This window comes from Calonectris borealis, chromosome 17 (assembly GCF_964195595.1).
Source record: "Calonectris borealis chromosome 17, bCalBor7.hap1.2, whole genome shotgun sequence".
Lineage (NCBI taxonomy): Eukaryota > Metazoa > Chordata > Aves > Procellariiformes > Procellariidae > Calonectris > Calonectris borealis.
In genome coordinates, this window is record NC_134328.1 from 15,484,402 (window position 1) to 15,509,319 (window position 24,918).

At 48.6% G+C, this 24,918-nt stretch overlaps 1 protein-coding gene across 9 annotated transcripts; it reads left to right on the plus strand.

Moving 5' to 3' along the window:
• Nucleotides 1-539: 539 nt before the first annotated feature.
• LOC142089796 (DEP domain-containing mTOR-interacting protein-like) lies at nt 540-23,294 on the plus strand. Of its 9 annotated transcripts, none has more exons than XR_012676305.1 (10): nt 546-1,954; nt 5,562-5,993; nt 13,706-13,884; nt 16,983-17,106; nt 18,364-18,542; nt 19,168-19,353; nt 19,737-19,877; nt 20,195-20,265; nt 21,324-21,446; nt 21,739-21,825. XR_012676305.1 is itself a non-coding variant. In XM_075166724.1 (10 exons), exons 1-10 carry the CDS (start codon nt 1,821-1,823, stop codon nt 23,145-23,147), a joined length of 1,677 nt encoding a protein of 558 aa, XP_075022825.1. In that variant the 5' UTR covers nt 554-1,820; the 3' UTR covers nt 23,148-23,294. The 9 variants fall into 9 exon arrangements, 1 of the variants encoding a protein (XP_075022825.1); XR_012676304.1 differs by adding an exon at nt 23,022-23,294 and having other exon boundaries at nt 547-1,954; nt 21,324-21,843; XM_075166724.1 differs by lacking the exon at nt 21,324-21,446 and adding an exon at nt 23,022-23,294 and having other exon boundaries at nt 554-1,954; nt 21,739-21,843.
• The last annotated feature ends 1,624 nt before the right edge of the window (nt 23,295-24,918 follow it).

The following is a 24,918-nucleotide window of genomic DNA, read 5'->3' on the forward strand; positions in this document are numbered from 1 at the left end:
TAATTGTTTAAAATGTTAAAAAACAAAGATCCCCATATTTGCTGTTTTGAAGCCCGTCAGATTATTTTGACTTACATTTGATTGCTTGGGGTTAGCAGTCCTTCTTTTCTGTGAAAAGAAGCAATATATATTGCTCTAATACCCAAATTTATTTTCTGGAACAAAACGAAGGTCACTCAATGATGTGAGAGGTCCAGCTTAGATTTATAACCGGCTAATGAGAAATTGCTGAATAATGTGCTCATTTTCTGCCAGCAGAAGGTAATAAATCTTCCCAAACTTCTCAAGCTCTAAGAACGCTGCTCTCCAGTCTCATTATCAGCTTCCAACACAGAAACGAAGGAGTCTCCGTGGTGCAACACGCTTCCTTGGTGCACAGCAATCTCAAGGCTGGCTTTAATGGCTACGAGCCCATTCCCCTGGGTGCTGTCGGATGAGAGATCTCCACGCAAGATACTCCCAGTATTGCTGATCTGCTATTTTAACTGTTTTTCTGTTAAGGTGTTTGCTGTGAGGTGGCCTCCAGAATTTCTTGTGGCGCTGACGTCGATGAGTTAAGTAGCAAATAGCCCCAGGGGTGGATTGTGAGCTTTACAGCCAAATATAAACTTCTTTTCTGAACGCAGCAGGGAGAGCCTGGCTCCCAAACAATGCTGTGCTCTCTGCTGCCCGGCCCGGCTGGCTCCAGCCCAGGGGAGCGCACCTTGCTGGGACAAGGAGTTACCCCGGGGGAAATGCTCTTTGGCAAGAACAGCTCGCTGTCAGCTGGCGTGGGGCGGTCTTCCTCACAGAGAGGAAACGCAGGCCCTGCAAAATCAGGGATTTTATTGTGTTGATGTTGGCTGTGAACTCTATTTTTTTTTTTTTTTTTTTTTTTTTTTTTTTTTTGCTAAGCAATGGCTGATTGCCAGCTGCAGGCTGCTGGCATGGTATGTGCCAGCTCAGAGCAGGAAAAATCTGAATCTCACTCTGCTGCCAGGCTCTCCTGCCCTGCACGGGAGATTTGTGCAGCTCTCTGCTTGTCTGCTTGAAACGCAGAGCCTGGGCTGCCGTGGGGAGGACAAAATTTAGGCAAAGGATTAAGGCAAACATTGCAGTCGTTGACAAGGATGACAGTGACAGCTCACGGTGTCCTCTGTGCTCACTCCTGACTTGCTGCTGCAGAAAAATGATTTACAAATTGTTTTTTATCTTTCGACAACTTACGCATTTATAATTTAAAACAAAACTCATTTAATTCCCTCCTGTCTCTTCCTCAGCCCTGCTTGGGGAAAAAGAACAAAAAAAAAAAAAGGGTGCTAAACCTTCTACTTGGCATTGTAACAATGTTGGGAGCTGAAAACCAAGAGGCTGTACCCAGAGGTGCCTCTATCTTTTCTAACACTTAATGAGTCAAACAACTCACTCATCTATTGAGCTAGAAAAATCCAGACACTACAGTTCCTCCGGAGAGGAAACCTCGATGAAGTGACTCTGCAGGGCTGTATGCATATTTATTGTAGCCTTGGACTGCAAAGCCATACTATGAATCTGTAGATCGAGCTGATAACTAATTCAATCTAATTAATCCCTGCATGTATGGGGAGTGGGGAAGACTTACCTAGGGGGATGTCAGCCTGAAAGGCTGTCGCCTCTAGGATGGAGTTAAGGGCAGCTTGCTCGGTGTGTATCCCCTTCAGCGATGCAAAGTGCTGTGGGGGAAAGGTGTGAACACTGCGAAGGACGCTCCAGAGGTTAAATAATTAAATAAGAACTCGGTGCTGTGAGCACGGGGCCCGCCTGGTTTCGGTTTAACATCCCTTTTCTCCTGAATTGATGAGATGCTTTTCCCCCTCAGTGTAAAAACCCAAGGTTGTGACATTCAGAATGCTGGGCTGAGGAGAGCAGAAGTCCCTCCAGGCCTGGATCCTTGCTCTGATGTGGACCAGATGCCAGGGAAAGAGGATAAGAAACGGTGAGTAACCTCTCCACTGACATATTCGTGCGACTTTCAGCAATGAAGACAAAAGTAAGCATCTGGATTACCATGTTCGATACCAAGACCTGTCTTGCAGGAATTTACCTAATCCCTTTTTTAATCCATTTAGATTTTGAGGCTTAGTATCCAGTGATGATAAATTGCACAATTTAATTTTATGCTGGTGAAGGGGGAAAAAATCCTATAGTTCATCTCAAGCCTCAAGCTGACTCATTTTATGAGCTTGGCCCTGCTCCTTGTTGAGGGAACAACTACTCCATAGTCACCTTCTCTATAGCAGGTGTAATTTTAAGTGTCCCTCTGCCCTCTCATGGGAAGTTTTAGTCCATCTGGCTGCCCGTCGTCCCCACAGCAGCTTCCCAAGCACGGCTCCGCCACCCTCAGCAGAGCTGGGCATCACCGGCTGCCGTGCCCTCCCTCTGCTCCCTTCACTCAGTACTCCCAGGGCTTGAGAAGGGGAGATAATATGGTTTTAGTAGCTTCTCTTCCCTGTTTTTGTGGCTTAAGTAGAAACATTAATGTCTAATTTGAAGGGTACATTTTACAAGGTTATTTATGGAAGCAATAAGCTTTTTTCCTCCTGTGTTTTTCATGAAAGAAGCTGGCAAGAGCTGAAATCCTTTACCTTGTTACTATAACAGCAAAACATTCACTCTCAGGCTTGGAGCTTCACTTTAAATAGTATCTCCTTTTCTTTTTCCTTTTTTTTTTTTTTCCCCTCTTAAGGAAGACATTTAATATCCAATGAATAAGAGAGCAGCAGTTTCTCTCTAGTTAAAGGGAAGAATACCAGACCCAGAAAGAAAGCAAAGGGGGAACCCCCTGGTCTCATGTGCACCTCCACAGTGAGAGGACACGGTCATGGCACTGGCCAGAGCAGCAGGCGAATCCTCTCAACCCATTACACTGGTAACGAGGTGGCATTAACCTTAGGCCATGCTGCTTTTAGCTCTGTGCTATTGTTTCTACCCTCGAAAGCAGCCCTGCGCACGCAGGGGGTGCAGGAAAGCAGCTGTTTGCAGGTGCTGTTGTTTGGCAAACTCAGGGGCTAGGAGAAAGGACGGGGTCTGTGGTGGCTCTGCAGGTTGGATGGCCTGGGGAGCGATGGGCGAGAGCCGGACTTCAGCGTTGAGGGTGAGCAGGGTGCCCTGCAGCGTGCGGGCAGGGCGTGGGAGCTGGCTGCCCGTGTTGTGACGGGGGAGCGATGGGATGGGCAGGTTTAGGGGAGCTCTCCCCACCGCAAGCGTTTGTGTTACGTGAAGGATGCTGCAGCGCTGGGCAGGGACAAGCCCTGCCTGCCCTGGGAGCACCTTAAAGGCTCTTTTGCCGAGGCTGGAACAGACACACCAGCATCAGCGACGTCGGAGCCGGCTCCAGGAGACAGCCCGAGAGCTGCTGGCTGAGCCTGCCTGTGCGCACAAGGGGAGCCTGTTTTCCTGCATTTATGGCGTGGCGTGATCAGCAGGACATGGGAGAGAGTGTGCTCCAGGAGCGCCTGGATAGAAGGAGCCTTGTTGGTGCAGCCCATCGCTGCTGCTCTCCACGCAGCCGGGCTGCACTGCCTGTTTGTCTTGGACAGGAGCACTGAGACTGAGATTTGTTCAGCCCCACTAGCTACACCTCCACCACTCCTTCATCAGCAGAGAGCCAGCGGTGATGCTGGCCAGAGGAAAACCAGCGTATCTCCATATACAGGGGTGCCTTTACCCTGTGTCGCCTGATCCTTCTTGCTCTGGCCCCATCTCTGCATGCGCAGAAACATCTTCTCTTACCTTCTCCCCCTCTGCTCAGACTATGCTTTGTACTTGGCTATCTGGAGATGGGCAATGCACCCCCTGAATGCTTGCACAGGAGCACTGACGTCTCTCAGGGTGTCAGGTCCTGTCCCATCCCAGTGGGCAATGGTACCCTCTGTGGGAAGGCCTGTGCTTGCATCCTGATCCATAGAAAGGATACGGACATGGTGGAACAACTTGTGCAAATCACTGAAAGCCTGATGTAGGGCTCTGTTACGGGGCAGAAAACCTAGAGGGTATCAGATGAAGTCAACCGAGTTCACAGCCATCCAAGCAGGGAGAAGGTGGTTGCCAGATCAACAGCTCCTACGGCCCTCAGCAAAGTGATTCTGCAAACCGCACCCTGGGGTGCGAGCTGCACGGCGTCTGCTCTGCCCTTGTAAAGATGTGCCACAGCACCTACAGAACAGCCGGCAGAAGAGCTGGGTCTCTCCTGGGACGGTATGAAAACCCCCTCCTGACTTCGCAGTAATTAGCAGTATTTGTCAGTGACTGTATCAACAGCTGGGTGTTACTGGGCTCTGCGCCCCAGCCTGGGCTCTGAAGAGCTTGCAAGGTGCCGGTTTTCCCATCTGAAATGTTTCAGCATCCACCTTTTAGGAATCCAGGAGTCTAAAATCTCACTTCTTAGGACTTGGTGACAAAAACGTTTCCGTGATTTGCTTTTGGGAGAGAGGTCAGAAAAGGTAAGGAGGACACTGGAGGCCCAGACAGCCCAGGGCCAGCTTAGCCAGGACGGCAGACGGGCTGTAAAAGCTGGTCCTCCGCTGTTCGCCTGCCGTCCTACAACCACAGGCAGCGAGCGGTGTTTTAGGACACTGAGCTCGTTTGGGAGTGCCAAGAGGGCATGCAGGTCTTCCGTTGATTTTGGACCTTGGTCCTGGCCGCTGTGTGCTGCGCTTCTCAAAACACTAACCTGAGTTTGTCTGATGTAGCGATATTATGGAGTGGGGGAATGTAAGCCTGGAAGGGTCTGCTTGTGCTGATGGGGATGTTGGCTAACTACTGCTGGCTGATGAATTGCTGCTAAAGACGGTCTAATTAAAGATAGCGTTTAGTTTACTGCTGCTTTATTAGGCTTCAAATTGAAGCAGAATCTCCTTAGCTGATACAATTTCCTTCCCTTCCCTCACCCCCATCTTCTCCACATTCTCTTTTGGTAGGTTTCCTCCCTCTTTTGCATTTCTGAGGTTTGGTTCTTTATGCCAGACAGTATTTTTCACTCCTACGTTAACTAATGGAAATATAATTGCACTTGCATCTGATGGTAATGGATGTAATTAACCATCTCCACATCCCAGTTCCTCTGCCTGTTTCTTTGCTGAACGCTATTGCTTTCAGGTCAGCTCTGGCCTGCAGAAAATATCTCAAATAATGGAAATGACTGGTAGTAGCTAAGGTAGGTACCAGTGCCTGGAAGCAGATTTTAAAGGCTGTAGCTAGTAGCACCATGCGGGCAAACAGCTTGGCACCAGCGGAGTCCCAGGCTCATCAGCGCCAGCTCTTGCTCATTGCAGCCTGTGCTTCTCCATCCAACCTCCGTGATGGCTGCTACAATGAGGAAGGGCTCAAGCTGCTCTGAGCCCGCTTTTTAGCAAGTGTTGGTGATGGTGTTGGATGCAGCTCGCTCCGGGGAGAGGTGGAAAGCCCCTAGGGAAGAGGTTGGGAGCAAGCCACATGGTTTGCATCAGGGAATAGCACATCTTGAACCTTTCATAGGCAAGTTACAGCATAAGGAAGGAAGTGCTTGGTCCTTCTTATTGCTAATCAAGCCACTCATCCTACAGCTGTGCATGCCCGGAGCCTGCTGCACTCATCTACACCGAGCAAGCAGAGAGGACGCTGTCCCCAGCCTGTGGGAAGCAGACCTGCCACCCTCCCGGCCCTCAGCGGAGAGGAGCGGGTGAGAAACCAGCCAAGCCAGGATCCGATTGCAGCAGGCTCCTCCTCCGGAGACTCCAGAGAGGGAAGGAGAGGCGGGGAGCTGGAGCCAGCAGCTTCAGGCTGCCTACCTGCACCTTGCCAGCCGGGCGGGGGACCGCGCTGGGGGCGAGCATCTTCGCCGCCCGCATCCCATGGGGTGTGCAGGGCCCCTGGGCGCTTCTCCCCACCGCCGCCTGCCTCCAGCCCGGCATGGAGAGCCTGAGCCACGGCCTGAAGAAGAAAGCCACGGAGCAGCACTACAGGGCAGAGGTGATGATTGCTGGAGAGCAACTGAGGTAGGAGGTGATGGTGCCCTCCTCCAGGCTGGGCAGGGCTGTGCCCAGGGTTACTCCAGGGGCTCTGGGCTGCACGCCGCTAGCAGGAGGCTCAAAGCTTTATCCTTGAGCACGCACTTCTCCCCCACCCCGGTGCTAATGTCTCCCCCTCCCCAGTATCTGCCGATCCTTCCCTCACCCACCAAACCAGCGGTGAACCAGGTCCTTTCCCGTGTTACCTCGTCCTGCTGCTCCTCTCCGGGCATCTCCTGCCCTCCACCTCCAGGTGCCAGGGGACTGGCAGGTGGTTTTAGATGGCAACAGGTTTTTTCAATCCTCCCCTAAACCCAGAGCCTGATGTGGTGACACTGAGCACCTCCCCAAGGTCCCTGGTCCCTGGCTGGCCGGGGACAGCACCGCCTCGGGGGGCGTTTGAACTTCGGGGGGTGATCTGGGAGGTCATCCCATGGGTGCCATGCACCTGAATTGTTTTGCACAGCAATGTGTAGGGTCAGCTGTCTCTTGAAAGTCACTTTTGGGAACTTCTGCTGGTTTGTAGTCCCAGTTCTTGAGCAACTTTTGAGTTTTTTTTCTTCTGAAAACAGAAATATATTCTCCTACGCAAGAAAATCTGTGTGGCTGAGAAAACCTGTCCCTTGTCTACCTGGGGTCAGAAACCCCCCTTTCTTCTAAGCATGCGACTGTAGGCTTTTCTAGCTCTTGAGCAGAGTTTGCTTGTTTGTATCTGGAGCCGTTCTGTTTTGTTTTGAAATGTGGGTGGAAAATAGGAAATTTATCCTTGAATAATGTAAAGAGCCCAGAGCCCAAGTTTGCTAGCATGAGATTCCTAAAATGAGCTCTGTGTCGCTATGTTGTCCATTCTCAGTGAGTCATGTTAGCTTTAGCTTTATTATTTGTACTGTATCAAGGATTGATAACTTCCAAGTAAGGATTAGGGCCCCCTCTTCAAAACACAGCCAATGTCCAAAGTGGCTGGATTTTAAATACGTAGTGATGGTTAGCCACATTTCCAGTCTCTTGTCTTTCACAAATATTACTGTCCTAGCTTTAGAAATTAAATCTTTTCCTTAGGTAGTACTGGGAGAGCTGCTGCTGGGGGTGGAGGCTGCATCAACCTTTCTGCCTTTGCAGTGTTTGCAATCCATGTTATAAACAAGGCTTTGAAAACGAGCTTAACTTTCTTATAGGGAAAAGCAGCAGCAGCTGATCTAAGAGTGACTTGCCTCATTTCAATAACTCAGTGCAAGAGACGTGAAGTTACGACTTTTTCTGTCTTATGGGCAGGGCAGGCTTATTCATATTTATATTTCCAGTATTTTACTCCTCTGGAGTGACTGAGGTTTAAAATGGGTCCTATAGCCTGGGCCAAAGGAGGGGGTCAGGTATTCAGAGAGAAAATAAAATAATTAAGATGTGTTAAAACTGATCAGTGCACATGCAAGGGGGATGAGTGGCTTCCTCACGCCTTCTGCGGGACAGGAGCACGTCGGATCCCGGACCATCTGGCGATTGTGACTGTCGGGAGGAGAAGGGGATACAATAAATGTTTGTGAACAGAGCTCTTCTAGTGTACTGCAGACCATGCTAGTTCTTATAAGCAAGGTAAAGGCATAGTGCATATGTCTTCTGAAAACCAATAATACCAACTCATTTTTTCCTTCCAGCATTTGTCGGGAGACTTCCCTCCTTATTGTCAGTGTGAATGTACACTGAGCCTTTAAAAAGGATGCTAAAAGCCTGAAGGGAGGCCAAGTTTGTTCAGGGAGGGAATATCTTTCCATTAGTGTGACTGGGATAAAGTTGAATAGAAAACCCAAAATCTATGTACTTTTTGGGGCACCCATTTCTTTTTTTCTTCTTTTTCTTTTTTTTTCTCTCCCCTATAGCTGGAGTGCCTTGGAGTTTCCTGATTAGGGAGCTCCCAAAATCTGAGAGTTTTCAGACCAAGGCCATAGCAGCAGGTTGCAATCTTGAACTGCTTGCTCCTGCTCAGTTTGCGAGCCCAGAGTGAACCCGATGCAGGTTCTCTCTGCTGGAAGGGGTGACAGGAGGGGTGGGAAGCACGTACGAGTGGGGGGAAGAGGCGAGAGCTCTCCCCTCGGCGGCCGGCATACGCTAAAACAGCGATGCTGGGAGACACATGCTGTTTTGCAAACACGGCGGCGCAGGGAGCAGACCCGACCTGCCTTTGGGCGGCCTCGACTGCTTCACGCCCCTGACCTGTCCTGAAAAGCTCAAGCTCTTTGTTGGGTGGAGAAGAGCGGGTGGCTTTCATCCAGCAGGATTGCTCTCTTCAGCTGTCCTTGGGAGTAACGGCTCTAAATGCCAGGGAAGGACCCCAGAGAACCCCGCGCTCGCGGTGATGGAGAGGTGGGTCCTTTTGCTGCTGGCTTGGCAGACAGTGGTCACGTCCTTCTGCTTTGGTCTGGGCAGGAGCCTGTTCCCAGTGCAGAAAGACTGGAAAGAGCTGCTGGCCAGCACGGGGTGTAAAAGCTGGGGAGGAGGGTGAAGAGATGGACACCAGCCTGCAGCTGGGCTCCTCCTTCCCCGGCAGCTCGCCTGGCTGAAAGGAGAAACGAGTGATGCAGAGCAGAGCATGCTGAGTGCTCGCCTCCGTCTCTCGTATTCTGGGGATCTCACAGCCTGACAGGAAAGGAGTTAGGGATATGAATCTTCCTGGGGCCTGGATGTCCAATAGGTAGCAATGGGGAAACTGAGGCAGAGAGGCTGGATGAAGCAGATCAGCAGGGCTAAATGTCCGCGCTGTGCTCCTCTGCTTTTCCCCAGGTAAGGAATAAAGGAGCATGTAAAGGAGCCTCGTGGTCTGCCCTGACTCTGTAAACCTCGATCAGCAAATAATGCTGTTGTATCTACATAAAATCTCAAACATTTGTTTTTCCCTCTTCTCCGCTTCCTGCCCTGCCTCCCCGCTATTGTATTTAACCAAACAAACCTTTGCTCCATCTTTACAGTTCTTTGGCTTCCCAGCGAGTTTGCAAATCCCTCTGAGTTTGGTTTGGCTGGAGGGATGAGTCTGTTCAGTGTCAGGATGCGTTTCCCAGCCAGAAATAGCTGCACAAGCGAGGGGTGAGGGAAAGCTTCGTGGGGATGGCTGGGAACAGAACAGATCCTGAAGGAATCGAGGGGAGAGTGGATGCTGTGCTTCGGGCTGTCTGTCTGCCAGGGTCTCTTCGCTTCCAGGGAATGCTGCTTTCTAGTCCATGGAGGGGAAGGTCTTCAGTCTCTCCCCATCGAAAAGGCGAAGATAATAATTTCCACTGGTATTTTGATCTTGGGTTTGAGAGGGCTGCTGTCTCAGGCTCGTTCCTTGCATCTCCCACTGTTGGTGTTTTTGTTTCAGACATATAAATTTGCGTGAAAATCACACTAGTTTTACTGGGCGTTGTGTGTACCTGGGTGGCATTCTGTAAAAGAGGCCCAATTAGTCATTTCTAATTGCACAAATGGCTTATCTGCACAGAGATATTCTGGAACAGCTACCGCGCTTTGAATTCACACCCTGCTGTAATCTGAGTTTCTCAAGTATAGGCAAGTCCTTGTGCACTCTCTTCTGGGTATTCCTTATGGTCAAGTGAACCAGCTGTTCTCAAATAACTCTGTTAAGCTGAATTAATCACTCTTAAACGTAAAATGTACTCGGTAAATTTATGTCTCGGGCAGAAGAAGTGAGAGGAGAAGGAAGGTTTTCTCCTATGAAGAACAAAATTGTGATTTCAGCTACTGTCCAAAATTTTCAAAGGTGCTGAGTGTTTTATTCAGATACTCAAATTGAGATGCTGTCAAATAAGGTGCTCATACTTTAATGCTCTGGAAATTGGGCTCACTTAAAGGTGTGTAGCTGAACATGCCAAAATTTGTATTCCTGGCCAAAAATCTTGGGTCCACAAGAGGTTTGGTGGTTCTCTGCTGAACTTGGATCTCTTCAAGTGGGGATGTCTTCCCGGAGGAATCGTGGGACGCTGCTTGATGTGGCGGTCACCAGGTGAACGTTATTCAGAAGACGAGACTACATGATCAGAATGACCATAAAAAGCCTATTATTAAATTTTCAGCACTGGTGAAAGTGAGGACTGGGAAGTAGACTTGTGCTTGCCGGGATTTCTTTTTGAGATTTAAGTCCTGTTTTCCTGCACATACATTTAAATACAAGTAGGAAGATCTCATCTCTGTGCCACTTTGACCTGCCACAGGCGTGCAAAGCTCTCCCCTCTCCCCTGGAATGGACTGGTGCTTTTGCAGACTGGGAGTGCAGCAAACTGGGTTTTGCTGAGCCCCTGCTGTTTGCAGCGGTCGTTTTGCCTGAATGTGCCTCTCCAGCAGCTGTTTTGCAGATATGCTTTTGTGGTTGTTGCTGCCTTTCTCTGAGCACTTAGTTGTTTGTTTGTTTGGGGTTTTTTTGGGTTGTTTTGTTTTTTCGGGCTTGTTTGTTTGTTTGTTTTCTGTAAAGATAGGAACAGAAAAGATCCTGTGGGTGACGCATCTTTCCAGGGCCATTTATTTGTACTTAACTGCTGTGGGAATGCGAACTGGAGTTAATATCCTTGAAAGATCCACCTTGGCATTTGAGATGCTCAAGGTCTGTTTACGTGGGTAGGAGGTGATGGAGGGTGCCCCAGGGAGACATTCCCGCTCCGTGTGGGCAGGAGTTCTTGGTGCAGAATAGTTATCGCTTTAGGGATTGCTCTGGCTGTGCAACTATGGTACAGTAAAAGTAGCAACTTTTCCAATACAAGAAAGCCCTTTGCTTCGACAAATGCCCCTGATTCTGACTCTGTTCTGAAATTGCGTGAAATGTGAACACGCAGAAGTATCAAGAGAGGAGCTCGGTGGGTTGCTCTCCAGCAGTGGACAGCCGTAACGCTGCCGGGAGAACACTGGCCTGGCAGAGGAGCAGGGAAGTTGTGTTTGTAACAGCTGAGGTGACTTAAACTCTTGATTCCCTAGAGGTGTTTTGTGTGTGGTTTGGCTTTTTTTTGGTTTTTTTTTCCCCCTCTTCTATTTACACCACTGCGGATCTCCCTTTCAACAAGGTTACACAGGGTGAATAATGATGTCTTTGCAGTGACCTTGACAAAGAAAGAATTCGGTTACCCAACGCAGCCTACCCAAAGCAAACGCGTGTGAAAGCAGCACACCGACTGCCAAGCCAGGAGTGTTTCGTATGAGTCAATTCTCATGTTCCAGCAAGCATTTTATCCTTGTGTTATTCTGCTTTTTTTTTTCCCCTTCCTTTTGAAGAAGTAATACGTCCATGGGGTAGATTTTGGCATCTAGGAAACTCGTAATATTGCATTATACATCCTTCCTTAATTTTTTTTTTTATCTGGAAGCACAATTACAAACCACTCATAGTTTCACTGGCTTTGTTTTTGCAACATCGTACACGGACTGGTTTATAGAGGGTGTCAGCTGAGCTGCTCGAAGGCGCGGTTGGTGTTACGTCCTTCTGTGTCTGAAGGACAGAATTTGTCTCCTTGTAGCTGATGGAAACAGTAAACAAGAGGAAAGTGAAAAGACCACAAGGACGCTTGAGCTGTGCATCTTCCACTGCCCTGGGTCTGCGGGCAAGAGGGCAAGCTTGTCACAAACTTTAAAAAAAGGAGGTCCAAGACACTGCCGCTCCAGAGGCGCGCAGATACCACTTAATTCCTATCCTGGCAACTGTTCCCAATAGAATAGTTTCAGAATAAGTGTATTTTTAATTTTTTTTTTTTTAAAATCCTAGGTTTTCGTAGTATTTGCTGAAAATCTGTTTTCGTTTCTTTTTTTCCCCCCACAAGATCTGTGCATTTTCTGCAATATTTTGAAATGTGATAAAAAAAGACATATAGGGGAAATAGTATTCTCCCAACCAGTTTCTAGTCAGGCCTTGTATGATTATGGTCTATGTGCTATTGTAGGTGAAGATGTGTGTGTGTGTATATATATAGTCTTTATAGACTCCTGCAGACTCTTGATAGCAATAAAGTACTCGCGGTACGTTTCTTATCTCTACCAAACATGCCTCTAAAGTGGCATCCTCCTTGCTGATTACGAAGGAAAGAAAGGATATAAAAATGACGGCTTGTCTTGTCCCGTAGCAGAGGGATGCCGGGGTGGGAGCCTCTCTGTTTGCAGTTGTTGCTGACTGTGTCTGATGGCATTTTGGCAGTGGACGGTGAAATAAAGGAAGGAAAAAGCTAAAAACTCTAAAAATAACAGGCAGCTGTCTGTGGACTGTTCTCTTCAGGTAAAATCCATTTGCAGAATGACTGCTGGTCACCTGCGGGAATGAGCCTTTGGGTAAAGAGAGTAAAATACTGAGTATAGACTTCAGTATTTGAGGGAGGCCTGTCAAAGGCAAGGCCAGGAGCTGGTTTAGTACTTTAGTTACCAGGAAGGTCTGAAAATACCTGTTAAGAATTATGTTGGCTCGTAGTAGCCTCAGCATTAATTACAACAATCAATTATGAATTCTCCATCCAACAAAAGGTTTTATCTGAAGACTTTTGAGACCCTAGTATTTGTAAATCTTACAATATAGGATAATCCATTATTATCTGATAGATTTTTAGGATATTTAAAACTTCTTGTACGCTGCCTGAAACTGTTGTCCAACATGTCGTGTTTTACACATAACTTCTTCAAAAAGAACAAACGAACTTGAGGCATTAAATAAAGAAAGGCTGCAGTGATTAATGCCTTTGTAAAATACACTGGCCCGGGGCAAAACTGTGAATTGAAATGAATAATTTGAAACCAGAAATATCCTGGAGTTACAGAGGAGATGTTTAATTAATATCTCCCCCTGCGTCTGCTGCATGCGCTGGGCATTTTCCAGGGTTAGTATTTTGGGAACAGTCATGACTACGGGGCAAAAGCTTGGCTCCTGGACAGATCTCCTGCCAAGCTGGGTTGGCTTTGGCTTGAACACATAAGATCTCTGTGCCTTGTGGCTTGCTCAGTTGTTAAGGTCCTTTTAAAAGTCAAAGCCGTACTCACCTGGGTAACCTTCACCCATATATATCTTTCGGTCGGAGTCACAGACTAACCATAACATCAGGGTTTTCAGGATAGGACGGTGGTTGTTTTGGTAAACTCTGTCCCAGTTTATCCCAGTTTGAACCAGAAAATGTCAGGACTGTTGTCCACTGTTGCTGTGGGTTAGTGGGTACATGGATTAGTAGGTAGTGCATGGGATCCACCTGGCATTTATCTCTTAGACACACGCAGAAGAAACGAGTGCTCCCACCCTGAGCTGTGACTAAGACCTTGTCCTGGGGCAGCTACATTCCTGCTTTCATGGTTATGGGGAAGGAGAACTAGACACAGAATCGCGCCAAGATGACACGTATATGTACTACTATTTTTTTCTGTGTCTTGGCCCTTCTTCACAAGCTTCAGTTACCTGCTGTGTGTTTTTTAGAGGCTTGTTTAGAACAAAAGGACACGTATGGTTCAGACTAAGTCTGGTGCAGGCAATTATATAACCCACGTAGTGATAGGAGGAGAGAAGGGGTGGTGGAGAGGCTCCTTAGGATTGACTGATGCAGGCTTGCAAAGCCAAGAGGTTTGGCTGAATTTATAAGTCACCGGGTGCTTGCCAGAAGTGCCAAATCATCAGTGGTTTCTCCAGGCTGGGCAGACGTTGGCTATTAGACCCAAATTCCCCTGTAACACCAGCTGTGCTCAATGGCCGTCTTTCTCTCTAGGCTTCGCCTTCACGATGGGAAGCTCATTAAGGACAGACGTTACCACCTCCGAACATACCCAAACTGCTTCGTGGCAAAGGAGCTCACAGACTGGCTGATCGACCACAAAGAAGCACCGGACCGAGAGACGGGCATCCGCCTCATGCAGAAGCTGATGGACCATTACATCATCCATCACGGTGCGTGGGTTCCTCTGCTGCCTGCTGAGCCCGCCAGGGAGGTGGCTGTGTATCTGGGCACCACGTGTGTCCATCAGCCCAGGATATGGAAGCACAGTCAGGTCCCTGTTCATGAACCTCCTATGGGTGAGGGCTCCTGGAGAAGCTGGGAGATGATGGGCAGGCACGAGCCTGTTTGGGGTTGGATCTATGTGAAGCTGCATTGTTTTGGGGGATGTGCCAGTTCCCTGCCCCACAGAGAAGGGACTTGGGCTGTGTACTGCTAAAACAGCATCTGAATGGCTCTTACTTGAAACCAAGTTCAGTAATGCCTGATCTATATTGCCCTACAGCAATTGCATCGGCAGCGGGTGGTGGATATTTTTACAGAAACTGGTCTAGCTCATGTTTGTGTCATGCAGAAGTGGAAGCTGAATGATAACACATGCTTCGTATCTGCAGGAAAGTTCATTTTTTACCATAAGAGCCCAGCATTCCTCAGTTTCCCCATCCATGCTGGGGTGGGACAAGCAGGGGTGTGGCGTCAACACCGCTCAAAGCAAAAAGTCATCTGGTACCTCTAAACCTGGGGCTGAATTCCTGTAGGAATGCCTCCCTTGGGAATTAAGTGTGTGATGCCATTTCAAAGGCTTGTCCGTTGAACCTGCTAAAGGGGCGGGTAGAAAAAGGAAGCGGGGGGAAAAGCAGCTTGGTGCTCAAGCCCAGCTCTTAGTATTCAGGCTTTGTTCTTTTTAAAAATTATTTGGAACTTTCAGCAGTTTTGGATTAACTCAGGTCATGTACTGTGGTCTGTGCCTGTCCCTGAGCTGCAGAGCAATCCCCGAGGTCCAGCCCCTGGTCCCGATATGACAACGGGAAACAAGGGCTTCATATTAGCAAAGAGCTGTTTCTCTCCGTGTGGTTTTTCAGGCCAGATCAGGAACAGAAGTCCTGGATTTTCCAACAGGCCTGGGAGAGCACTGCCCTCGGTGGGAAGGGTTGTGGCTGAGCTGCTGGCTCTTGGCTGAACTCTCTTGCTTCCAAGTCTTCGGGACGTGAGCTGTGGTAACCTGGAGTTGGGTGGTAGTTTGTCACAAGAGGATGAAGCTGAGGAGGCAGAAGCAGATGACAACCTTGCCAAATTCAGCCCTCTCTTCCCCCCTCTTCTCTAGGGCCCAGAAATAGCTGCCTTGGACCACTGCAATGCAAACACTCGCTGTTGCCATCTGCTACTTGCCGAGGTTAATGCCCTTTACATTAAGCTGCCTTGAATAAAAATAAACTGCTGCTGTGCTTTATCACAAAAGCATAAAGCTGAAGCAGTGAGTTCTCAGTTAACCATTAACACTTAAAACTGATTATTTTTCCATCTCTCCAGCCGGCAGTTTCAAATAAACCCATTAGCTAATTAAACCTGTGCAGCACCGGGTACCAGTGCTGTTTTGATTGCTTATCGCGGACGCGTCCCTCCTGCTTCTGTTATGATTCCTGGCAGGACACAGAAGTTGACTTTCCAACTTGCCTTATGACCATTAATTTTTGTTAGCCCTATGGAAACAGGGCTGCCTGCTAACCGCAGCACTGCGCTAAGTGCTTTGCAATTGGCTGTCTAAACTGTTTGCCCTCTTCTGCGCTGGGATCCAGAAGACGATAATTATCTCATGAAGATCATTGTCTGTGCTGCCTCTTAACTGTCTGATGTGGTTTGAGCTGTTATTCTATTACGTGCTGGAAACACGTTGAAATTGGTCTTCAAATAGCAAAAATGCGTTGGTTTTCTACGGGCGCAGTCCTGGAAGGTTTTATGTTCAATTCCCGATTGCAATGACAATGCAATTGTTGCTCCTTGGAGTTGTTAAGATGCAAACTTTCACCTTTTAAAACAAGCTTCTTGACCTGCCTTCTTGCTTGATGTGTCACGGGCTTTAGCGTCCTGATTTCACCCCAAGACAACTGCTCGGGAGGAATGATGAACTCCAGAGCGTCTGACAGTTTGTAGCATCGAGCTGCTCGCCAAAAGGGGAATGAAGTTTTGCCAGTCTGCTCAGAAGAATGAACAAGTGTTAACATTTTCACAAGAAATATCTTGTGTCTTTTGAATTTCACTCTAGTGGATTACGTTACTTTAATGAGGAAATCTTTGTGGGATTTTTTTTCCCCTTTGACTAATTTTCTTTGGTTTTCCAGCATATTCTTTACTCTATATATTTTTTTTACCGCTAAAGTTTCTCCTTGCTTCAGACGGGTGGACCTGAAGAAAGGCAGGCTGACTGATTTAAGAGCTGGACTGTGATTTTTGGGCTGGGTTGGTTTTTTTTTTTTTGACTTGTAGTCTAGGAATCTGTTGCAGGCAAGTTTATCTGTATCCCAAATATTTACCTGCTAAATGTTGCATGCACTTAACAGCCATGCATTTACAGATTGTGTGCTCATCCCCAAGGTGAAACCGAGGCTTTTCACGTAGATTCGATTATTCCAGTTGGATACACCTAGCTTTGAAGAAAAATTTCTCTCCTGAGCTCAGTTTGCCATGCAAATGAATTGGGCAGGGTTGGCACAAAATGGTGTGGAAAAGTTGGTGTCATTATACATTTTAGCTTACAAGTATTTTTGACAGGGACAGAGGTGATTTTATGGGTTTTTTTCCTCCTGTCCTCCAAGTCTACTTACATGTGGCAGCTTTCTAAAAAAAGCTGATTAAGACAATTCTGTTTTCTTTTAGTCTAACCCAAACCATCATTTAAATTAAAAAAACCCAACAAAACCCCAAAAAACGACTAAAAAAACCAAACCAAAAAACTTCCCCGTTTGCTCTAATGAACATTTTAGTGCCTGGATCAAAATGTAGACTCAAACTCAAGCTTTCCCAACGTCTCTTCAGTGGGACTGACCTCTCCCACCAGCATGGGCTGCAGGCATTCGTAAGCACCTAATTTGGGGACCGAAGGCTCAGATGCTGGTTGCTGCACGGTATGGGGGGCAAAGAGAAGAACATGGCACACAGCCCCCATAGCTTTTAACCTGGAGATAACAGGTCTGTGCTCTGTGCAGCTCTGCCTGTCCCTTACGGACTGACAGACGCCTGCAGCACTGACGTCCCTGCTCTCAACTCCTTTCAGTCTGCGACGAGCACTCGGACTACAAGGATGCCAAGCTGCTGTACCGCTTCCGCAAGGATGACGGGACCTTCCCTCTCAGTAAGGACGTGAAGGTGTTCATGAGAGGGCAGAGTCTTTATGAGAAGTACGTGAGTCCTTCCCCTGCAAAATAACTCTCAGCAAGGGGCGCTGGGAGCGGGGGCTGTGCTTGCTGATGATGCTCTACAGCTGGGAGCCACCGCTACAGCTGGCTTTTCTCTTCCTTCTCCGTACCCTGTGCTGCGGCGTTGGGAAATGCTGTTTCCTGAGCCCTGTCGCAGCCGCAGGACAGCCAGCCTCTCTGGGGCTGGGGCAGGAGCTGTACTCTGAACTCGTGGATGGGCTCCAACCCACGGGCAGGTTCTGGGATCCGGTACAGGGAAGCGCTAGGGTCCAGTCTGCAGTTTGAGTGCTCCCGGGATGGGCACATCCAGTGGCCATTCCCAGCACTCCCCCAGCCTCCCTGGGTGAGCTGCTTCCACCAGCGCTATTAGGACTTGCGTCCCACCAGAATCAGCAAGGTACAGGATCTTCAGGGCCCTCATGGGGCGGGATCCCCGCACCTCGCTTAGCCTGTTTGCAAAATCTGTAATGCAAAAATAATTCTCAGACAGTAAAGAAAACTCCCTCCATCTCCAAGTGTTTAGTGTTCTTTGTGTTGTTTCTGGTTCTAAATCCAAACCATCTTCCCAGGCACCTCAGGAGTCGTTTTGTTAGACTGGGTTCAACCACAGACCACCCTCTGGACCCCTTTCCTTTAACAGCCTCTTCACATCTTCTCCATCCTCAAACGCTGGCAATCAGATTCACAAACTGGCACTGAGGGAGAAGTGCTTCAGCTGGGTGGGCAGTGATTTCGGCTGTCTCCGTGACCCTCTGGCAGATGTGTGCATCCTTCTACTTTGCTTTTGCTCGGCAGTGGTGTCCGTGGGACCGGGGAGAGCATCCAGCGCGTCTCATGGCTGAGCCCGCTGCACCCTCTCGTGGAGGCACTGGATTTAGCTCTTGCATATGCTGCAAACTGAATACGTGTTTACCGAAACGCGCCTTCTCCATCAATTTGGACTATCTGCCATTTGTTGCATGCATTCGGTTGCTTGCTTGGCTTTCCCCTGCGATCTTTAGCTGAGGTCGCAGCTGAACGGATTCCGCTGAAGCTGCTTCCTCCGCTGTGCTGAAGATTTACAGAGCTGCCTGACTGCAGCTCTGCATTTCTCCCTCCCTTCCCACTGCTCCCAGGCAGCAATGTTTTGGCTGTAATGCTTTGCCTGCTTCTCTTGGCCTTGCTTCGGCTGGCTGCAGCTCCCGAGTGGGACGGCAGGCTGTAGAGCATCACGGGAGCCTTGTCCCACCTCTGTGCCAGGCTGGTGAGCGTGGAAGAGTCAATTCTGAAGGTGCGAGAGGAGAACTCGGTGAAGTACCAGAGGACTTTCCTGGGCTGCGAGATGATCGACTGGCTCGTTCAGGAGGGAGAAGCGGAGAACCGAAAGGAAGCGGTGGAGCTGGGACGGGCGCTGCTGGAGCATGGGATCATTCAGCATGGTGAGTGAGGGTCCGGCTGGAGCCGGCATGGAAAGCAAGAGATGAGCGTAGTTGCCAAGGCTGTGCTAGGAACAAATCCCCATTCATGTCATGCAACAAGTGCTGGTCAAGTGCCCACTTGGAGATGGCAGTGGGGCCTTTTAGTTCTATGTTTGGAGCTGGTGACCTTTGAAATCGGAGCAATCTTCCACCACCCACAAAGGCTTTGAGTTGAAATCTGAGCTATTGCTCTTCAGTTCTTCAAAGCCTCCGGCCGCAGGACTGGGATCCACCCCGGGTTTGGCGGGCTGGCTTGTGAGGCTGTAATGTTCATCTCCGCTTGGCTGGAGATCATAACCCTCTGCAGGGATTAAACTTTCTATTCAGCAGGCAGGGAGTCCTCTGAGTGTCTCGGGACAGGGGCGGGTGGAGGGCTGTGACTCGGTGGTGCCCCCCTGGGAGATGGCATCGCCTGGGGAGGTGGCCCTGCTGTTCCTCCTTCCCTGCAGGTAGCATTCTCAGTCAGTCCGAAAAACAGCAGTAGAACACAGAGGCGTTAAATGCAATGCATCTGGGTCCCTCAGTATATTTGCTATATATTTTTCGCACCCCCTCAGCCTCTCCCTCCTCCCCTGTTCTCTTCTAGTCTCCAACAGGCATCACTTCTTTGACAGTGACATCCTCTACCAATTCTGGATCAACTTTCGACGGAGGCGTCGTCTCACAGAGTTACTCAACGAGAACTCTTCTCGCGCCCTCTCCGAGAGCCCGGACAGCCCCTTCTGTCTTCGCAAGCTCAACCCGGACCCAGGCAACACCAGCTTTCTCTCTGGTAACTGTGGATGTGCTTGTGGAGGGGTGTGAAAGCAAGGATTACATTACCGGAGTATCCCAGAGCTGAGGGTGTTGCTCCAGCAGCGTGTAGGGTGTTCCTCCAGGCATCCCATGAAGTGACCACCCATCCCACTGGTTTGCGGTGGATGTCATGATGCAGTGGCAGTTTCTATCACAGCTCCCCATCCCAGGAAAATAACTCAACTTACCATCAACTCAGCTCTTGATCTTTCTTTGCAGCTAGTTTTGTTCTTTCTAAGCTCAAATGCCATCTTCAGTGTATGCTTACCTTTCAGATGTGAGTCAGGCTGGTGGGGGAAGCTTGTTCTTTTAAACTAGTCCATTCCTTCCTTGAATAATTGTTATTTCTGCCTCTTTCAGTCCAGACCAACAAGGAGATCAAAATTGTCTCAGCGGTTCGAAGGAGCAGCATCACTTCCCTGGCTGGAAACTCCAACCCCTACTTCAGCACTGCTCCTGCGTGGGCATTCCCTCCTGTGGCTGAGTGCAACCCCAAATCAGGTTTGGGCTTCTGCATCGCCCCGTCGTTGCACAGGATACGTCTATTCCTTCAGGGCAGGGGCTAGCTCAAGCCTCGGGTCCAAACCCATCCACTGACTTGCAAGAGGAGAGGGTCAGCCTCACCTCTGAGTCTTGATTTGAAAGGTTGTGCAAGTGTTTTGAAAAACATTGGGCTGAATGCAAAGATTTCTGTGTGCAGTAACTGTGGCTGGTTCTAACATTGTTCTCTAGCCCATGGTAATCCCCAGGCTGCCTCGTTATGCACTTTACTGTATGAAACCCTTGATTCTGATAGGATCTGTCACCTTCTGCTCTAGTGTTAAAGAGACCTGTCACCAATGAAGAGCTCCTGTCCCCTGGGGCCCCCTACATCAAGAAAACGCTAACTGTAAGTGACCGTAGCCAATGGTGTTGCTACCCCAACGGTACCGAGCGCTCTGACTGCTCTTTGGTAGCTTGCTGGCTGCTGCTCTGACCTCTGTATGTTGAAACTTTGATTGCATGTCACATCATCACGGCTCTTTCTTGGTGAGCCTCAGTGGGCCAATGTCTGCAGATACTCTTGTGGGTGAAAATGTGCGCAGGCTCTGCTTTAGTTTAATGTATATTAATGGGGTAGGTCAGGAAAGAGAGTGTTTCCTGGACAGAAAAACTCCCATTTATGTTTCATCCAGCTCCATACAAACTATAGAATCAGTCAAGTCTTGTGACAGTTGAGACTTTGACACTCATCCTCTGTCACACAGAATCCGCCTTGATGCACGGCTTTATGCATCTTTTGGGTTCCTGCTGCGGGTCAGATGTGTTGATATGATCCATCAGCATCTGATGGAGCAGCACTGAACAGGGGGCATCCGGGGGCCACTCTTGCCTTTCTTATGGTGGGCTTTTTTCACGGACAAAATAAACACACTGCAAAATCTCTAGGATGCTGCACACAACTTGAGTTTTGGGCTTTTTGCTTTTCTAGTTATTTCTGAAGCTGTAGGACCAGTCAAGGCAGGGCTGGTGGGTGTGAATGTTGTAAGAAAGTTCCTGCCCTGCGGATCCTATCGTGCTTGTTTATTTTTGTGTAAAACTTCTCAGCCCTTTCCTGCCTGCCTTTGAAAGGGGGAATCTCACAGCGGCCAGTTTAGGAAGCGGGAGAGCTGTCTTGCCATACTGGTTTGACACAAGTAGGGTTACAGAGGAGCTGTGGATCAGGTTCCCAAATTAATTGTGCTGTAGAAATTGGTGGGAAGGAGCAAGAAAAATAAAGCTGGTGGTTAGTGTGGCGTGTATGAGGACGTGCCGTTCATTCTCCTCCTGAATGCTCTTGCCCTGCCCTTGAACTCTGCCAGCCTGGGCCTTTCATGGCTCATTTCCTTCTGCTTAGCTGTGCAGTTGCTGTTATTTATTTATATGGATAATGTGCAAAGTCCTTTGGGAATTCCTTTTCTCTTTTAGTCACATCAGATGGCCATAGTATTACAGCAAACTGCTCCGACAGACTGAGATCGGAGTGGGGAAAATTAAGAGTGGCTACTTCCACCCTGGAAATGCTCTCCTGTGCCAAGGAAAAGGCACCGTGTGCGTGCTCTGGAAATGTTCTCAACACGCTCTTGGTGCATGCCTTGCACTTCAACTTCATGCTGCCTCTGCTTCGCTCTTCTGCACTTGCTGGCAGGGAATATTAATCAGAAAGCAGCTTTGCAGAGAGCAATTAATCTGTGGTTCTGTGTCTCACTTAGTGCACAGCCCTTTTCTCCCACCCGTGACAGATCAGGATCATGAGCAGAGTTCTCCATCTCACTAGGAACTGTTGCATCTCCTCTATCCAGCCCATTCCTTGGTTTTTAAAACCCTTTTGTTCTGCTTGCAGATTGTGGGGGATGCGGTGGGCTGGGGGTTTGTGGTTCGAGGAGGACGACCTTGCCACATCCAGGCAGTGGACCCAGGAGGACCCGCTGCCGCTGCAGGGATGAAGGTACTGCTTACTCGTGGTGACTTGATAGGAGGCAGGACCTATGTCCTGTTTGAGCTTCTCGGGCTCTGGGATAATCCCACCTCCTGCAGCGGCGAGCAGTCCGACGGAGTCGGCACGCGGAGCTCTGGCAGTGCCGCAGGGGCGGAGGGAAGGATGCTCCGCAGGCAAACTGCGCTGCGGGCGGCTGCACGGCGGCAGATTTGCCTCTTGCCAGGGCAGCACCGGGGCGGCGGGCAGCGAAAACTGAAAAAACCCTGTCAAAAGGAAGCTGTCCCTGTGGTAGACTTTGGAGCTGTCGAAACTGTTTGAGCTGCTAAAAACAGAGCAGAGAACTCCCGGTTCAGCTCCGGTAACTATGTATAACCCCAGTGGAGCAGGGAAGGAGCAGAGCTTTATCCTGAATCACCTGCTCTCACAGCTCCTGAGATGTAGCGCGTTTTGTGTTTCTCTGCTATTAACAATGTAGTCCTGCGTAGAACTATTTTCCATGTACATGAAAGCTTAATGACCTTAGACTGATGCCTTGATTTGATTCATCAGGTAACTTCCAGTATTTCCAGCTCAGGTGAAATGAACTGAGGTCTTGAAACTCATTTTAGACCCAGACATGTATGGGTTTTGTGTGTAGAGTTTTAGGCGTGAATGAAAGAAATGCTGGGTTTCACAGTTCCCTGTAAAAACCCCAGCAGCGAGGGAGTCATTTCTACAAGCTGATATAAGTCTAAAGTCACATGGATATTTGAAATAATGGGATTCTTCGGAGGCAGAGTGTGACTCCTTGTTTGCTTCAGGCAGGATTGGAAGGGTATGGATGAATTTGTTTCATTTACTCGAGAGCCCAGTTAGTTTCTCCTTACCTAATCTCATTTGCTACCAAATTGCTAGTTGTTAATATTGCGCCTTATTTCCGTCTGTGAAATGAACCACTGCTCATAAATGAGTCTTTTTTTTTTTTTTTCCCTGTTAGCTCACAGTCTAAATCCCTTTGGTCCCTTTTTTATGATATAGTGATTGTAGCACAGTGATTATTAGTGTAGCTTACGGAGTGGTAATGCTTTAGGGTTTGCAGGGTTTTGTAGCAAGTTACTTGCATTGCAGCCTCTGACTTTAGTCAGTCACGGGCAGAAGTTGCCGTGAAGACATCGGCTGAAGGTAACCTGCCCTTCCTCTCCTTGCAGGTGTGCCAGTTTGTTTTCTCAGTGAATGGTATGTATGTTTTGCACCTGGACTATCAGACCATCAGCAGCCTCATCATGACAGGACCACGAACTCTCATGATGGAAGTCATGGAAGCCCTTGAATGAGCGAAGGAGTCTCATCCCGCCGCTGTTTGGAAAGGCAGGACACTCCACTAAGCAAGGATGGACTGTGGGGAGGGACCAATTGACCGTTCACTGTGAAATGTTAGCCAGGCATTTTAATATATTTTCAAATAAACACATTCTAATGGATTTTGATGTTGTTGAAATACTTGGCTCTACCTGATCTTGAGAGGCTCTAAGCTCTTGCAGCTCCTTTTTAATGCCAGTGGGAGAGTTCAGCACATCATGGAACCGAGCCTTAGAACACGCCGTTCACCCAGCCAAGCTGCAGGGCAGGTGGCACAAGCTGGTAAGCAGCAGGGAGTTTGATACCAAGCAAGGGAGTACGTCTGAGCTCCCCTGAGTTGTCTCTGCAGTCTAACGAGAACACCGTGGGCTTTCCAGATGGCCCGATGAGCCATCGACTGGGTCAGGAAAATAAGGAAATGAATACAGTGATGTATGCTTTCTTGTAAAGACAGTCTAAGGCTCCTGCTACTCTCTTGGCTTAGCCACGCTCACAGCCGGGACTGGTTGCTCTTCCCAGCTGTTTCTTGAAAAGGTGAGACTTCCATGATTGCGCTTTTTGTGCCCCCACCCCCTGATAATGCTTAAATTCATCAACCAGCTTCACCTCGGCACGGAGCCAGGCAGAGGTCCCAAACGCCATAGGCTGCTACCAACCTAGTGATGGGTGGCAGTGGGGGAAAAGAGAGACCCTAAACAGTGTCTGCCCAAAAGGAAACGTGTCATAGTCTGAGTTTGACTCTGGGAGAGAACAGAAATGAGTGAAAGCCACCAAAATCCAGCCCCCCTGGGCCCTGCTGCTCCCAGGATGACTGCATTTGCAGGCAATGCAGAATATTCATACGCAGACTGCCCTGAAAAGGAACTAAATATAGAATAACAGGTAACAACAAGAAACTCTGGAGGTTTCTTGCTTTCCAGTTCACAGAGCATCCTGCTTGTGATCAGCCTGCAATGCTGTGCATGCAGCAGGATGATTTCCAGCACTCCCACTTAGGGCAGGTCCCTCAGTACAGCTCTTTTGGCCACCAACCAAGTCTTAAAAAAAAAAAAAAAAACAAACCACTAAACCAAAAAAATAGTCATTTTGATTTGTGTTAAAGTGGGAGCTGACTTTCTCGGAAAATCTGGTGTCAGCTGTATATTAGGTATTGCATTACCGCTGGCTGCCTCTTTTTTCCTTGGTATAAAGGGATATATGCTCCCCCAGCGCCGCTGCACGGTAACAGGACCACTTGGAGCACAGCGTTCCTGGAACATGGTCCAAGCAAGATGTTTGCACTGATAATCCACTGGGTCCTTCCAGCCCCTAAGTGAAACCAGAGAATCTTTTAAGCCATTTGTCAATATACTCACAGTTGTTCTTTCTAGCCAGTCAGTGCACAAGCAAAACAGCATCCGTCTGCTTTTTTGCTTTTTAAATTCTGGTTTGTGGTGTTGTTCAGGCAGGGCTTGGGTGTCTGTGGTGGCCCCAAGTTTTAATCCAGAGTGTTGGGCTTGAACTAAAGTCAAAACTAGAAGACCACAGTATTTTGTGAGCACCTTGGGAAAGGTAGGTCAGAAAGCAACAGCCTGAACATAAGCACTGGAAGCAGCTCCAGATTTTTCTGACATGAGCAGAGCACGCATTTTAGCTCTGGATCTGAATTCCCCGAAAGTGAAGTGCAGGAGATCTCTGCTCTTTCCTTTCTCATCTCCTCTTAGTTTTCAAGTAAACTGTAGCAATGCAACTACTGAAATCCAGTAG

Bases quoted from the DNA above. Each gene is read 5' to 3' on its own strand.
- LOC142089796 (XM_075166724.1), top strand. From the start codon at position 1,821: ATGCTTTTCCCCCTCAGTGTAAAAACCCAAGGTTGTGACATTCAGAAT. The intron at 1,955-5,561 runs GTGAGTAACCTC...CTCATCCTACAG, and splicing joins GGGAAAGAGGATAAGAAACG to CTGTGCATGCCCGGAGCCTG. The intron at 21,844-23,021 runs GTACTGCTTACT...CTCTCCTTGCAG, and splicing joins CTGCCGCTGCAGGGATGAAG to GTGTGCCAGTTTGTTTTCTC.